This window comes from Astyanax mexicanus, chromosome 2 (genome assembly GCF_023375975.1).
Source record: "Astyanax mexicanus isolate ESR-SI-001 chromosome 2, AstMex3_surface, whole genome shotgun sequence".
NCBI lineage: Eukaryota > Metazoa > Chordata > Actinopteri > Characiformes > Acestrorhamphidae > Astyanax > Astyanax mexicanus.
This window is the reverse complement of record NC_064409.1, coordinates 25,035,936-25,053,772: the sequence shown is the minus strand read 5'-3', so window position 1 is coordinate 25,053,772 and position 17,837 is coordinate 25,035,936. Positions and strand designations below refer to the sequence as shown.

Here is a 17,837-nt window from a genome sequence, read left to right as displayed (position 1 = left end):
ATATATATATATAGTACAAATGCACGCAGCTATACACAGCTCATCTGGTTCCTATATATAAAGAAATACTGCCAATAGAATAGGACTCCTCAGGGCAGATAAACAATAAACATGAATCTAGTGACACCATGCTTAATGTGAACAGGTGTGGGCTTGAGGGGTATAAACCCCCAGTATTGAGATATGGAGCAGTGGAACTGTGCTCTCTGAAGTGATGGACTGTAGAGACAGCTACTCTAACAAAAGCAGGATAAACTCTTTTTTAAGACCCTTCATTTCAGAAGAAACAGTGAAACTAAGTTTAGCTATTTAGTGCAATTTAAGGACTACCCTTAAAGTTGCTGCAATTTCCCTAAAGCGTGGTTCTCCTAAAAGGTTCTTTTTTGAGAAACTGGGCACAGTTTAGTACGCATTTCTGATGCAGCCGGAGATGTACTGCAGATCTTTTAGGCTGTGGAGAAGATCTAACGCAGAAGGCTCGATCCGTCTCTGCAGAACTGCTGCTGCTCTGTAATGCACTGAGATCAATACAGGAAATGGACGCTAATGCATAAACAGGGACATTTATATAATCTGGGTTAGAGAGAGGAGGCAGAGTCTGCGCTAACGGAGGCCTTATATACTCACATACTGATTAACACACAGACTGAGCACACACACTGCTATACATTACATACCACATCAACTGACAACCAGACTGACCAGCCAATACACACACTGACCATACCCAATACACACAGATATTACCTTCACTATTCCAATTAAATTACAGAAATCAAACTATTATTGAAAGTTTATATATTTTGTTGTTTACGATAAAACGCAAATTTAATTTATTATTAAATTCCTGTGAAAAAAGCTAAACTCTTTTTATTTCTTTTAAATTCTTAAAAAATAGAATGGCAATACATGTTGCATAAAGTCATTACTAATCTGACTACTACTGACTGATTTAGTTTTAGTCATAGTCTTGTGATAATAATAGCATTTAGTTTTAATCATAATTTAGACATCTAAAATGTTTTTAGTTTTAGTCAACTTACTATCATAAGAATAAAGAATATAGTCGACCAAAATTATAGTCAATTTAGTTGACTAAAATGTAAAGGGTGTAAATGTAAATGCTTTTTCATCAGCTCCCCATTATTAACTACACACTTATAAAAGTTAAACATTTATTAACCAGTTGTGTAATATTGTTAATGTATGAATGTAAAATATATTTATATTTATATATAATTTAATATATATTATTATTGTAGGTATATGTATGGCTACGAATTTAAAAATGTGTTCTAGAAATCAGGTCAGGAATCAGGTTTTTATTCAGTTATCTTCTTGGTTTCATCTTGAAAAAAAAGCTTTGTTTACGAAAACTATGACGAAAATTATTCGTCAACGAAATTAACACTGATGCATAGTCCTTTGGATATATAGTATTGATGGCCACATCTGAATATGGGCGTGGTCCCAAACTTTTGTGAGCAGTCCGAATTATATACAGCTCAGAAAAAAAAATAAGAGACCACATCTCAGTTTCTGAATCAGTTTCTCAGATTTTACTATTTATAAGTTTATATTTGAGTAAAATAAACATTGTTGTTTTATTCTCTAAATGACTGACATTTCTCACAACTTCCAAATAAAAATATTCTAATTTAGAGCATTTATTTGCAGAAAATGAGAAATGGCTGAAATGACAAAAAAGATGCAGAGCTTTCAGACCTCAAATAATACAAATAAAATTCATGAGTTCATATTTAAAGTTCATATTCAAAGTTCAGAAATCAATATTTGGTGGAATAACCTGGTTTTTAATCACAGCTTTAATTCATGTTCTCCTCCACCAGTCTTACACACTGCTTTGGGATAACTTTATGCCTTTACTCCTGGTGCAAAAATCAAGCAGTTCAGCTTGCTTTGATGGCTTGTAATCGTCCATCTTCCTCTTGATTATATTCCCGAGGATTTTAATTTGGTAAAATCAAAGAAACTCATCATTTTTAAGTGGTCTTATTTTTTTTCCAGAGCTGTATTAGTGTGATAGTAATTTGGCTCCTCCCACTCCGACAGTGAGCCAAGTCTGAGTCTCATCTTCAGCTCCTGCAGTAACTGATAATCTCCAGAGTGGGAAACTCAACATCCTCTCTCCATTAGTCTACAAACCACAAGACATCCGTCACTCTCCTAAACCCGCCCACTCCTTCTGCAGCCAGAAGAGCTTAGGACCAGGGTTCTGCCGGGTCTGTTCCAGATCAGTTTAACAGAAGTGTGGTGGGCCATGGCAGAATCCCACCATGACTAAAAAGACAAAAAAAAAAAAAAAAAACAGATCGCATACAGAGCCTTCTGTTTACATATTACCCCTAAATTTTAAGGACATTAAATTTTAAGGCAGATTTTGGGCCTATAGGGTATTTTTACACCTAAAATTACACATCAAATCTGAACCAAGCCACACGTTTGATACACTGTATTATGTACTGTATTTAGTCCGGTTCATTTAAAAGGGTTTCACACTGCAGTTCAGTGACTGAACACTGTAAACAACTTTACTACATCCATCACCACCTACATGAGCTCATGAGTTGTAGAATATTGTCAGTTTGGGGAGATGGCATTTAAGGTGTTGTGCTGAAATTAGCCTCACTGCTAGAATGTGTCTCCCTTCAAGTGCAGGATTCCTTTTTTCTGTTTATAAATAAGAGGTAATATACAGTTACAGTAGATACAGAATCACAGAATCACCAGCGTAGTCTGTTGCATTTATACTGCTGCATGATGCACCTGCACGACAAGGGAAGACAGATTTCTGCACAACATTGTTTCTTTATCTTCTTCTATTGTTTAATGGGTGATGATAGCCTGACTTAACTTCCGGTAATTGATATAAACCAAGTTGGAACTGTTTAAAAAACGTGTTTCACACTGCAAACCAACTGGACCATGGATTATCTGATCCACACTATGATTCACTACACCTTATACATCTCTTCACACAAAAAAGCCTAAGATTTGCTTTTAAAATTGCACATTATAAAAATGGTAGAGGAACACATACAAAAGGTTTTGTGAGGCAAAAAAAATAGTCCCTGATGGATCTTCACTGGTGAGTTTTGACAGTAAATATTAATAAAACCGAACCAGTGAGGATCTGCTCATGTCTCAAAATATTAGCAAACCAAGGTTCCTGAAACATGACACACACACACACACACACACACAGCTACAAACCAGGTCACAGTATTCCTGTTATCCGGGACAGGGTACACAAGAGGAGCCGTTGAGTTGGACTCTGCGTCCTATTTAAACGTCCTGATAATATCTCGACCTGCCGCTGCTGTTCTCCTCCCTCAGTACTCCAAAGAACGTCAGCACTAAACCCACTACACTGAAACTCATATGTGTAGAATGTATAAGATTAACACGACGTTTAGCACAACTGAGTGCATCAGCCAGCCCATAATGTATAGAGTAGCAACTAGCATAGCAACAAAGCAAAGCTAACAAACACCACTAACCACACAAACCAGCAAACGCTGCAAATGAAATTCATTTAACCATTACCAACAGTACAGCAGTAGCTAAACTTAAGAGTAGGGGTGTGTTTAAAAAAATCGATTCTTCGATTTGAATTGATCTCCATTTGAATGATCCGATATAGATTCATTTAAACCGGAATCGATCTTTAGAAATAGCCCATTTTCCCCGTTTATCTCGCGAGACCGTCCACGCGAGCACCGCCATCTGGCTGAGGTGAGCTCACTTGATCAATGATTTGTTCATTTGAACAAATTGCTCACAAATGACACGAGACCGGTGATCTGGAGCAGAGGAGTCGCACTTCGGGGAGTTTCTGTTAAAATTTAAGTAATTTTCTTCACCTCAGTGAAGCTGGCCCCTCATATCATTAGAAATGAAATAAAAATATTACCATTGGTTAGTGCTACGTTTGTGCTGGTTTGTGCAGCAAAAATTAACGTTTGTGCTGTTATCATTATTGAGATATTAAACATTATATTTATTACCAGTTATGTAACCCAGCCCCTCATTTGTGGCCAAATCGCACCAAAGTGGTCTCATTGGTTAGTGCTACATTTGTGCTGGTTTTTGCAGCACAAAATTAACATTTGTGCTGTTATCATCATTGAGATAATAAACACTATATTTACTGTTATCGTTATTGAAATATTTAACATAATAAGTCTTACCTGTTATGTAACACAGCACCTCATCTGTGGCTAAGTTTTACCAAAGTGGTCTCATTGGTTAGTGCTACGTTTGTGCTGGTTTGTGCAGCAAAATTTAGTGTTTGTGCTGTTATCTTTATTGATTTATTACGAAAAAAATATTGAATACGTGTGAAGCTGGCCCCTCATATAATCAGAAATGGAATAAAAATATTTCCATTGGTTAGTGCTACGTTTGTGCTGGTTTGTGCAGCAAAAATTAGCGTTTGTGCTGTTAGCATTTTTGAGATATTAAACATTATATTTACTGTTTTTGAGATATTAAACATTTAATTTCTTACCAGTTATGTAACACAGCCCCTTATTTGTGGCTAAATCACACCAAAGTGGTCTCATTGGTTAGTGCTACGTTTGGGCTGGTTTGTGCAGTAAAAATTAACGTTTGTGCTGTTATCGTTATTGAGATATTAAATATTATATTTACTGTTATCGTTATTGAAATATTTAACTATTTAATTTATTACCTTTTATGTAACACAGCCCCTCATCTAAAGCCAGATTTCATCAAAGTGGTGTTGTGTTTCTACTGCTGTGTTTGTGCTGGTTTGTGCTATTAGAATAAATATTTGTGCAATTTAGTTATTAGAGTTATTGGATAAAAAAAATATTTAATGGGTGGCATTACCCAGCCCCCCAATAAAGCCCATAATTTAAGTGTTGTTAAGAATTAACAAAATTTTGGCATATGAACCACGCCTCAATTTCCCGAACTCCTCCCCCTGGTCCTATATATATATATATATATATATATATATATATACCTTCCAGGTGCTCACCTACGTGATTTCGACCTCGCACCCGCCTCCACCCCATCACCACCCTCATCTTCACCCTCATCTTCATCACTCATCTTCATTACTCCTAGCCGCGGGGGGGACCTGGCTTGAGAACAGTCTCAAGCTGTTCTGAACTGTACCCCAAGCAACATCATCACAGTTCCCCTCCCCGCATCGCGTAGGCGGGGTTCATTATAGCAAACTACTATCTTAATAAGGCAAATTCTGGAAAGAGTAATGTGAACATTAACCAAAAATAAGAACTTTTACATTTTACACTGTAAATTAAAAATTGTTTTTGCCTGGTGACAGTCTGTTGTTGGGGTAATGTCAACAGTTATTTTTGCATTTTTATTAAATAAACCATTCTAAAGGGAATGTACATTATATGGTAGTAGGTCAAGTGGGTGAGGTCAGTATAATAGGTAAAGTGCACAGGCTTTATTGTGCATATATTTATTTATTGTGTGTGTGTAAAATATTTTAAAAATATTTTTATATATTTTTGCTGCACAAACCAGCACAAACGTAGCACTAACCAATGAGACCACTTTGGTACAATTTAGCCACAGATGAGGGGCTGTGTTACATAACAGGTAAGACCTATTATGTTAAATATTTCAATAACGATAACAGTAAATATAATGTTTAATATCTCAATAATGATAACAGCACAAACGTTAATTTTTGCTGCACAAACCAGCACAAACGTAGCACTAACCAATGGAAATATTTTTATTCCATTTCTGATTATATGAGGGGCCAGCTTCACACGTATTCAACATTTTTTTTCCTAATAAGTCAATAATGATAACAGCACAAATGTTCATTTTTGCTGCACAAACCAGCACAAACGTAGCACTAACCAATGAGACCACTTTCGTGCGATTTGGCCACAAATGAGGGGCTGGGTTACATAACAGGTAAGAAAATTAAATGTTTAATATTTCAATAATGATAACAGCACAAACGTTAATTTTTGCTGCACAAACCAGCACAAACGTAGCACTAACCAATGGAAATATTTTTATTCCATTTCTGATTATACGAGGGGCCAGCTTCACACCTATTCAATATTTTTTTCCTAATAAATCAATAATGATAACAGCACAAACACTAATTTTTGCTGCACAAACCAGCACAAACGTAGCACTAACCAATGAGACCACTTTGGTGCGATTTGGCCACAAATGAGGGGCTGGGTTACATAACAGGTAGTAAATATAATGTTTAATATTTCAAAAACGATAACAGCACAAACGTTAATTTTTGCTGCACAAACCAGCACAAACATAGCACTAACCAATGAGACCACTTTGGTGCGATTTGGCCACAAATGAGGGGCTGGGTTACATAACAGGTAAGAAAATTAAATGTTTAATATTTCAATAACGATAACAGCACAAACGTTAATTTTTGCTGCACAAACCAGCACAAACGTAGCACTAACCAATGGAAATATTTTTATTTCATTTCTAATAATATGAGGGGCCAGCTTCACTGAGGTATTTTCTTCTGTATTTCCACTCAATGCTGCATGTGTTTATCAAATTTGTACATTTAACGCTGTTTTAAATTGTTTTCCAGTGTTGTTTTACCTGTACTTTTTTTTTAAGTAAGACCTGTCCGGCTGAATTCACCGTTAGCTTAGCGGGTTAGCCAAACCACCAGTTAAGCTAATCCCACTTTAGCCTTACACTAGCCTTACACTAGCCTTACACAAGGCTGGCACGTTAAACTACAGCCTCAGGCGGCCGCTCAGTGTGACAGGTTCACCTGTAACTCACCTGCAACTGAGTGATTTAATGTGTAAATAGTGGAATTATGATCGTGTTCTCCATGAAACGCTGTTACTAATTCAGATTGTTTTGTCCCCAGTTTATGAAGCATGTTATGTTTTGGTTTTATGTAACTAAAATGTCAGTATATATGTTCATGCGTTGTTGAGAACGATGGGTTCCACATTTGAGTGAAGTGGCCATTCCAAACCTGTATAGAGATCTGAAACACAGTGTAGCAATTAACTAAGCTACAATAAATGGTATTAAAAAAAGAATTACATTTCATATTTATACCTTAGACTGTGTATAGCTGGACAGAGCATTGTCTCTCAAAAGTGAAGCCACCACAGGTCGGGCGCCCCCTGCTGTTCAGTTTCAGAAAGCTGTGTAACCCCACCCATCCCCATAGGTTTCAATGGCAAAACAGACTACTTTCAATCACGTTTTTTTCCAATATACTGTAATTCTACCTCCATTATTTAAATGCAACTAAATGCAATTTTTATATATTTTTTTAAACGTTATTCAGCTCTATTCAAAAAGGTGTGGTTATTGTAAAAGGGCTGGTTATGGGCGGGGCCATTAACAGACAGTCAGCCCCGCTCTGCAGCCTGTGACCTAGAGGCAGCCCTCAGGGGCGGGGTTATTCAAATGAGTAGGCTGTCTCTCCACAGTCTTTCTCCCTCCTCTGGTCTCTACTGCATAGACTCGGGTATCAGGATCGCCAACATGGCGGAAGATTTTGGCTTCATTTTCATTAAATGAATGGGAACGGCGACACGGCGTCCATTTTTTTTTACAGTCTCTGATTTAAACTATAATTTTTATTTTACCGAAAATTTACATAAATTAATTGATTTTGAATCGAATCGGGACCTTGTGAATCGGAATCGAATCGATCTGGGAAATTAGTGACGATACCCACCCCTACTTAAGAGACAATAAATATATATTGAACATAAAGTTTGCCCAGAAAGGGAATGTGCTGTCTAGCCCCACTGTTGATTGAAGTTGGCTTTTTTTTTCTTTTTAGCTGATTGGAGCTGGAAGATAATCTGCAACTAAAATCAGCCACAAAAACACTGATCAGTCACACCCTAAGATGTAAAGCAGATCATTAAAGCTACAGTGAAGAAGTTTCACAGCAGACCCAACCCATCTCTGCAGGACTGTTGCTCTGTAATGCAGGGAGATCAATACATGAAATGGACATAAACAGGGACTAAATGAAGTGGGAAGCGATTAGAAGCACAGGATGTAGTAGATGATTTTAATAAATGGTCAGTGAGTAATGAGGCGAGTTTGGTACATACTCGGCGATGTCCATGTATCCGCAGGAGGCGGCGGCGTGGAGGGGAATCCAGCCCTCGTTATCTGGCTGGTTGATGCAGGCGCCATGCTCCACCAGGAAGGTCACCATGTCCACGTTATCGTCTATACAGGCCTGGAGATGAGAAGAGATAATAAAGACATTAACATGAGCATGAATTAGGTGATATTAAGACACTAGGTGGCGCTACACTCTCTAGATATGAAGCAAGAGGTCTAGAGCTGCTAACTTACCAAAGCACTAACAACACATATTTGAGGCAGAATGGCCAATACTAGGGATTTCACACAATATTTGTTGACCGAATTCATTGCAAAACATATATATAATAATTTATATCCATTAACAACATTTTAGATTACGCTTTAAAAACATAACCAGTGTGGAGTAAGGCAGTCTGTAAATTCAGCAATGAGGAAAAGAAGCAACAACAAAAAAAAAACATCTAAAACTATGCACCAAAAAAAGACCATTGTTATGTTTCAAAAACAAAATCCACAGTTGCAAATTAATCAATTTTAGTTATCAGCAGTTCAGCCAGACCCATTAGCAAAAAAAAATATGCACTTCAGGATGTGGTTTGAGACATATTTAAATGAATGTGGCTAAAATCTGATCAGAAATCAATCCAGATTTAAGTTCATGTCAAATGAGGTCCAAAAAGCAACCATTTAAATAATTTAAGTTATACCCATTACAGATGATACAGATGTGCAAATGCACAAACACAGCTTGTCTAATCCCTGTAGTAGAGAAGTACTGCCAAAAGAATAAGACTCTTGGAGCAGAAAAATAAACATGAACCTTTAAGCATCATGTCTAATGGCACGCATGTGCTTGGCTGCTCTTGTTGTATGTATTTAAATCACAACAATTTTTGAAATCTTGTAAAAAGCCTTCTCTGGACAGAAGAGACAGTTACTCCAACAAAATTTTTCTAACCTCATGTAGTATACTATATGAGATATCTGATGATATCGTCTAGCTGCTGTAAGTGAACCTGTGTGACCCCAGCAGTGACGGGTGGTAGAACGCTCTGTGACGGGTAAGGCTGTGGCACCGGATGGCAGGGATGCTCTGGAGTGTTGGCAGGCACAGGGGCTTTCCACACAGCAGAGACACATAGCTGAGGAGTTTAGAATAACAGGGAAAGCACTCTCTAAGAAAGAAAACGAGGACTGGACAGTACAGGACGACATTAACTGTTAGCAGTCCACAAAAAATGGCTGGAGTTTTCAAGATTCCTCCATAATTTACTGGAGATAAATGGAAGCAGACACAGGTGGCCATGAGTAAACACAAATATATCCCCCTTTATTTACTGTTCAGCAGTGATCATACTACACTTTACTTTAGAGTTTAAATAGAATAATGGTAAAATTGTGCAGCATCTGAACAAAGTTTTCTTTAAGGACTATGTTTTGCCACACAACACCCTGCACATCCCAACACCCTGTGTATCCTTCCACCATTTTAATGATGCGTGATTCTAAATCTTCTCAGAACTCGGATCAAACAGTGCATCAGGATTTATCTCTAATTATCCGATTTTGAGAGCCGATCAGTTAATACACACACACACCTACGCACACTTACATATGCCTAATTTACATCCAGGGAATAATTAAAGTTCTTCCAAAGAGAGAAACAATAAGAGAGACAAGCATGTGAACTCCCTTTTCCATCCTCATTACACACTTTTTGCTATATATCTCTCCCACTCTCTCTCTTCTACTGCCATCTTGCTATATCATCCCCATCTCTTCACCTCCTCTTGCTATTTCTCTCTCTGCACTTGCCATTTCTCTCTTCCGTCACTCTCTACTCTCTCCTTCTGCTCACCTCTTCCCCTCATTTCATACACTGCTCAAAAAAATAAAGGGAACACTCAAATAACACATCCTAGATCTGAATGAATGAAATATTCTCATTGAATACTTTGTTCTGTACAAAGTTGAATGTGCTGACAACAAAATCACACAAAAATCATCAATGGAAATAAAATTTATTAACCAATGGAGGCCTGGATTTGGAGCCACACACAAAATTAAAGTGAAAAAACACACTACAGGCTGATCCAACTTTAATGTAATGTCCTTAAAACAAGTCAAAATGAGGCTCAGTATTGTGTGTGGCCTCCACGTGCCTGTATGACCTCCCTACAACGCCTGGGCATGCTCCTGATGAGGTGGCGGATGGTCTCCTGAGGGATCTCCTCCCAGACCTGGACTAAAGCATCCGCCAACTCCTGGACAGTCTGTGGTGCAACGTGACGTTGGTGGATGGAGCGAGACATGATGTCCCAGATGTGCTCAATCGGATTCAGGTCTGGGGAACGGGCGGGCCAGTCCATAGCTTCAATGCCTTCATCTTGCAGGAACTGCTGACACACTCCAGCCACATGAGGTCTAGCATTGTCCTGCATTAGGAGGAACCCAGGGCCAACCGCACCAGCATATGGTCTCACAAGGGGTCTGAGGATCTCATCTCGGTACCTAATGGCAGTCAGGCTACCTCTGGTGAGCACATGGAGGGCTGTGCGGCCCTCCAAAGAAATGCCACCCCACACCATTACTGACCCACTGCCAAACCGGTCATGCTGAAGGATGTTGCAGGCAGCAGACCGCTCTCCGCGGCGTCTCCAGACTCTGTCATGTCTGTCATGTGCTCAGTATGAACCTGCTTTCATCTGTGAAGAGCACAAGGCACCAGTGGCGAATTTGCCAATCCTGGTGTTCTCTGGCAAATGGCAAGCGTCCTGCACGGTGTTGGGCTGTGAGCACAACCCCCATCTTTGGACGTCGGGCCCTCATACCATCCTCATGGAGTCGGTTTCTAACCGTTTGTGCAGACACATGCACATTTGTGGCCTGCTGGAGGTCATTTTGCAGGGCTCTGGCAGTGCTCCTCCTGTTCCTTCTTGCACAAAGGCGGAGGTAGCGGTCCTGCTGCTCGGTTGTTGCCCTCCTACGGCCTCCTCCACGTCTCCTGGTGTACTGGCCTGTCTCCTGGTAGCGCCTCCAGCCTCTGGACACTACGCTGACAGACACAGCAAACCTTCTTGCCACAGCTCGCATTGATGTGCCATCCTGGATGAGCTGCACTACCTGAGCCACTTGTGTGGGTTGTAGAGTCCGTCTCATGCTACCACGAGTGTGAAAGAACCACCAACATTCAAAACTGACCAAAACATCAGCCAGACAGCATAGGTTCTGAGACGTGGTCTGTGGTCCCCACCTGCAGAACCACTCCTTTATTGAGTGTGTCTTGCTAATTGCCAATAATTTCCACCTGTTGTCTATTCCATTTGCACAACAGCAGGTGAAATTGATTGTCAATCAGTGTTGCTTCCTAAGTGGACAGTTTAATTTCACAGAAGTTTGATTTACTTGGAGTTATATTGTGTTATTTGAGTGTTCCCTTTATTTTTTTGAGCAGTGTATATACATCTCTCTCCTTTTCTCCCCATCACACTCTTCCTCCCACCCTCCCTCCCTCTCTCTCTCTCTCTCTCTCTCTCTCTCTCTAAACACTCTTCAAGCTCGGTGTGTGCTGGCCTCTCCAACAGCCACCTGTAAAACCTCCCGCTCCAGCATCAGGTTGCTACTGGTAACAAGGTCAACAGCCAAGAGAACATGAACGAACACACACACACACACACACACACACACACACACACACACACACACTTCACGTTTGGGGCACATGACCGGTTGGCTGAAGCCTTGCCCAAATTTGGGCTCTGTACCGTCCAGCAGCACACACATATCCAAATGCTGTAGGGCTTTATACCCCTCTTGCCCAATGTTGGGGTCATTTTATTGTTTTAGACAGATGCAGGGCATGTTAAACCGCTCTATCCCAATGCTGGGATAAACCGCTCTATCCCAAATGCCGGGCATTTTAAACCGCTCTAGCCCAATGCCGGGCATGTTAAACCGATCTAGACCAATGTCGGGCATGTTAAACCACTCTAGCCCAATGCTGGGCATGTTAAACCACTCTAGCCAAATGCCGGACATGGTAAACCGCTCTAGTTCAATTGTGGGCATATTACACCGCTCTCGTCCAATGCTGGAGTGCTTTATACCCCTCTAGTCCAATGCTGGAAAGCTTTATACTCCCCTAGTCCAAAGCTGGAGTGCTTTATACCCCTCTAGCTCAATGCTGGAGGCCTTTATACGCCTGCATCCCAATGCTGCAGGGTGTTGGAGCCTTCCAGCCCAATGCTGGAGCGCTTTATACCCCTCTAGCTTAAAGCCGGGGTGCTTTGTACTCTTTTAACCCAATACTAGAGGCCTTTATACCCCTGAATCCCAATGCTGCAGGGTGTTGGAGCCTTCCAGCCCAATGCTGGAGCGCTTTATACCCCTCTAGCTTAAAGCCGGGGTGCTTTGTACTCCTTTAACCCAATACTGGAGGCCTTTATACCCCTGTATCCCAATGCTGGAGGGCATTGGAGCCTTCTAGCCCAATACTGGAGGGCTTTATACCCCTCTAGCCCAATGCTAGGCATTTCAAACTGCTCTTTATACGATTGTAGCCAATGACTGAGCTTACACTTATTAGGCATTATGACCTCAGGTGACCTCATTTACTCACAGCAGCCCCAGTGTGTCCCATTCTATTAGATTAGTGTCAGTGGGATGACCTTAGAGCAGTTAAATGCACAAACGTTCGGATGCATACTGATTATTTTAGCGATTTTAGCATTAACAGATTAAACAGAGGCAGATGGGTGGTCCTTAATTAGCAGCTAAACTCACTGAGCTGAGCGAGCAGAGGGCTAATCTTGCTATTAGCACTGTTAATTACAGTTAGCATTGTGTCCAAATCCCTCCCAGCTCTGGCTAACACTAATGCTAATGAGTCGCTCCTCTTCTCAAACCAATGGACAAATTGAGGAACTGATCCAAAACACAGACCAAGAACACTAAACAACCTGGTTCTGCTACGGTTCTCCAGTGCCTGCCGTGCGACTCACTTAACGTTAGGTATACCCTGTGGCCTGTTTCCATGGCAACCTGTTGTCTGCAATACTCATAATAATACTAAGAATGTGAGTTAGACAGCACACCCACACAACACTGATCATACGGAATGGATGCTGATAGCGCATCAATTAGCAGTCAATAAATCACAAACGTATATATTTATAAATATGTCTTAAAACATTACTGTTCAGCTAACTTAAGTTGTACCCATTCCGGACAAAGATGTGCACTTGAACACAGTCTATGATCCAACAGATTTTGATTGTGATCCTATAAAGTTCTTGTGGCTGAATGCAATCAAATCTTAACAGCAATGCTCCAGCATTATAGTGAAAAGCTTGGACACAGTTGTAATTGCCAAATGTATTTGCATTTCTATATTTAGCCAAATGTTTTTCCTAAAATAATTCAACATATAAGCAAACACCTAGAAGCACCTTAGCAACCAACAGCCTATCAAATGCTTAGAAACAAGTTAGCAACCATCTGATTCAATTTTTATGTTTAACACAGTAAATCGAACAGAGTAACAGCATATTGCATTTTTCGCCCTTTTCGTGCACTCCTTATATAGACAGAGCTTACAATTCAATATATTGTGGTGCTATATTGCAAAACTGTGAGCAGGTTGATAATATATTGTTTGTTTATAATTAAGTCGATAATAAACTGAGGGAATAATTAAAAAATGTACAGTTTATGTTTTTGAACAGAGGGATTTAATGAGAGTACAACACTGCAATCTAGTCAGCAGCATTTAAACACAACACTAAACAAACCACTTCTGATACATTTTTACATATAAACTAATAATTAAAAATCAATACTGTGTTCTTTATAACACTAAGATATCAATATTTTCCTACACCCCTAAATAAAACATAGGCCAACAGTGGACACATGGGTCAAAAATGGACACTTTTCACTGAGCTACCACTTAAATGTTAAAAGTAAACCCATTTTATTCACACAGGTACACATGCTAATATATATATATATATATATATATATATATATATATATATTAGCATATATATATATATATATATATATATATATATATATATATATATATATATATATATATATATATATATATATATATTTATATATATTTTTTTATATATATATATTTTTTTTTTATATATATATATATTTTTTAAATGAAAGGAAGCTAGCAGTCACTTCGTATGATGTGCCACAGTTTGAGCTGCACTGTTAACATCATTAGCATTCCAGTCTGAACTGGTTCTGTTGAACTGGGTTTTGGAGTTGGGCAAAGGATGGTGATACATGCATTTCATGCCAAGCATGCCTCACATGTCGTAGCAATGCAAACATTCTGCGGCCCTTTCAACCAAGCAGCGGACAGATCCTAAATCACCCACCCGAGCATATATACCCCCACCCTCAGCACCACATCAACCCACTGTGCTGCCACCTCACAGTAACATTAAAGCCACAATTCATCAAGAAGAATAAATCAGACTATGCTAGATTCTGGAGCTTTGCACACAAATCAGAGCTAAAAGGCTAGTATAGCCAACAAGTAGTAAAATATTATGCACATTAAATACCTCTGGAGCAATGAGGCTAACGTACTTTAGGTAACAAAAAGTGAAAATTTGTTCCCCACCACTTAGAATTGAAGCTATGAGGCTAATGTAGCAAACAAGCAATGTAAACTTATTTACAACTAGCACAAGGCTAACGTAGCTAACAAGTAATATCCAATGTGATCTTATCAAACGTAAATAATCTGCTGTAATGTTAGTCTTGGTACAGAACAACTTCAGGCCACACTTCCTGGCATAAGCAGGACAGTGTTTGTCATGTGGTTTTAATATTATGGATGAAATTGATATGAATATTGGCATAATTTTTAACAGTCATGCTGCAGAAATGATGCAGTTTCCTTTAGGATCAGAATAAATCAGAATAAACTGATATCCATCATTCTGTGGGAATGGACAGTCGTTTTCACAAGGGACGCAGATTAAAACCACGTCCATATGAGCCCATCAGTCGTAAATACTGCTGCACTATATTTAAAGCACAGCGGGACTGACACAGCCGCTGCAGATCAAAGCCAGAGACGCAGAAATCCAAAGGAATCCAATAAAACTTATTTTAGCATTTTGATCTGGAAATCACATTAAAATAGCATTGTCACACAAAAATAAACAAAATTCAGCTGCTGCTGTTTTTAGTTTTGGTATTTGTCTTAGTACAGTTTTACAAATAACAGTATGTGATACAGTGTCCTAATACATAGCGGTCAAAATAAAAAAAATCTATATTTTATTATTTGGTGTACAGTTGATTGAAAAACAATGAACAAAAGTACAAAAAGAAACAAAATATAGAAATAAATGAGTCTACGAGTTTTAACAATGCTAGTCACATTTTAAAGGCCAAAGTGGTTCATATCTGATCTTTTACGTCATTAAGACATAGGTGTGTTATCTGTATGTGTAAGTTAACGTCAAAAACACACAAAATCTGATATTTTGTGATTTTATGATTTTGGTCAACTTTAATATATGTGGTTTAAAAATCTGATTAAAAATCCAATTCACAGCAACATGACTGTCTGAACAGCCAGATCGGAATTCAAACAAATGAAAACTTTTAACATTAAGAAGAAGAGGAAAAACCCTTGACCTTGAGGAAGTGAAAATAGATGACAGAAATGGGGAAGGGGATCAGTGGTGGGATAATAAGGAAATAGACATCAAATATTAGCTCTGTGTCGCAACTACTCAGAAAGGCCCCAGTTCATGTTACTGGACACGGATAGATATTGTGTTCTTTTTACAGTGAGATCGAACTCTCCCTCGTGATAAGTCAATTTGCAACAATGAAACTGTTTGATAGCTCCTGTGACGCTGGAGAAAATGAAACCAAAACTTCCTGTGAATCGCTGCTCTTTAGTGCAGGAGTGCATGAGTAAAGGAGCGTGAACTGTTCAGACTAATACTGGATATACATCAGCGTGGGGGCGCCGAGTGCTGCCGACGTTCAGAGAGAGCAAAACTGGCCCTGCTCTCTCCAGGTGGGTAGATGGCGCTCTCTCCCCACATCACTCCTAGGGTGATGTCCACAGCACAAGGCATCTGTAAGCTGATGTATTTGTACCGACCCGCTGCGCTTTCCTTCAAGCGCGCTGTGATGCTGCTCGGTAATGCTGCATCAGCAGCAGCTCGAAAAGAAGCGGTGGGCGACTTCACATGTATCGGAGGAAACATGTGCTAGTTGTTCGGGCATTACTAGTGATAGGGGGACTCCTAATGAGTGAGTTGGGTAATTGGCTATGTAAATTGGGGAGAAAAAGGGAAAAATTAGAAATAAAATGATTTTATATATATATATATATATATATATATATATATATATATATATATATATATATATATATATATATATATATATATATAAAAGATAACGTAAACCTGTCCTAATGTTTGTGTCGAAACCCTTTTTAAAAATACATTCAGCTACTTTGTTACTTTGTTACTTTTCCAATAACTCCAACAAAAGCATGATAAACTCTTTTTAATACCCTTAAACAAGCAGCTGTCTCAAACTTTAGTGTACACAGTGTATTTACTGTCTATCTAGCATTACTCTGTTGTCTTCAGTCCAGCAGTCTTTAGTCCAGAGCTGCAGCAGTGTAAAGACTCTGAGGGTTGTATTGTTTATATATGGAGATCACCTGGCTGAACGTGTCTCCTACACTACCGAAACCTGACCCGCCAACAACCAAGAGCCCAATTCTGGACAGCCCTCTGTTTACACCACACCCAAACATCCCCACACAGCTACAGAGAGATAAGCACTATACTACCCAGAGCATCCCCATCTGCAGATAACCACAGATCCATCTAATACTCCAGCTTTAAACACACAGTTCCATAAAACCTTTCAAATATAACCTGTTTTTCCCATTTCTGCAAACTTAGTACATGAGCCTCATCATGTCTGAGCCTGTGGTGGGTTTATTTGGTTCTGAATGAAAGTATTGTGCCTAAACAATAAAAGCAAACAAAACAAATAGCACTGGAAGTGCAAAGCTAATATGAGTAAACCACTCACATTTGTGTAATTATCACAAAGGGCAACACTGAAGATATGACACTTTGATAGAATGTAAAGTAGTCAGGGTACAACTTGTATTTTATAAATATTTGTCTTGTTAAACAATGGAAAAAGACTGAGTAGGTGGGAAAATGGACAGTAGGTGTGATTTGAGGACTTGGGTAGCGAACAAACCAGAAACTAGACCTTATAAATACTTAAACTAATGTGTTTCTTACAATGATATTTAAAGGCTTGTGTTGTAGCCATACAGTGTTCCTAATAAACTGGCCAAACACAGAAACACATTGCTGTTGCAAGGCTAAAAGCCTGACCGAGGTCAAATAATGTGTCTCTTTTATTGAGGCTGGGGGCGAATTCTAGGTGGTAGGCTCAGGTGTAGTCTAAAATCATTCATAGCTCTTGACATTTTGATGAGGATGAAACCAAAACTTAATGTGAAGCGTAACTCGCGTGTGTGTAATTTACAAAGTGCAAGCCGTTCAGACAGACGTCAGATATGGGTCACATTAAAAAAAAGCCTAAAGTACATATCAGATTACTGGATTATCAGGCGCATTTTAAAAGACACTATAAGGAACTTCTAATTCAGCAGGTCTCACCGCTGG

General features: G+C 39.1%; 2 protein-coding genes across 12 annotated transcripts in view; both read right to left on the bottom strand.

Moving 5' to 3' along the window:
* Positions 1-17,837, bottom strand: part of rps16 (ribosomal protein S16) — a 1,145,183-nt gene that overhangs the window by 1,060,127 nt on the left and 67,219 nt on the right. The window lies entirely within an intron of this gene.
* Positions 1-17,837, bottom strand: part of ppp1r12a (protein phosphatase 1, regulatory subunit 12A) — a 103,447-nt gene that overhangs the window by 58,188 nt on the left and 27,422 nt on the right. For all 11 annotated transcript variants that reach the window (XM_022671490.2, XM_022671485.2, XM_022671488.2 and 8 more), the window contains exon 2: positions 8,121-8,251. In XM_022671490.2, coding sequence (XP_022527211.1) covers positions 8,121-8,251 — 131 coding nt within the window. The remainder of the gene's footprint in view (positions 1-8,120; positions 8,252-17,837) is intronic.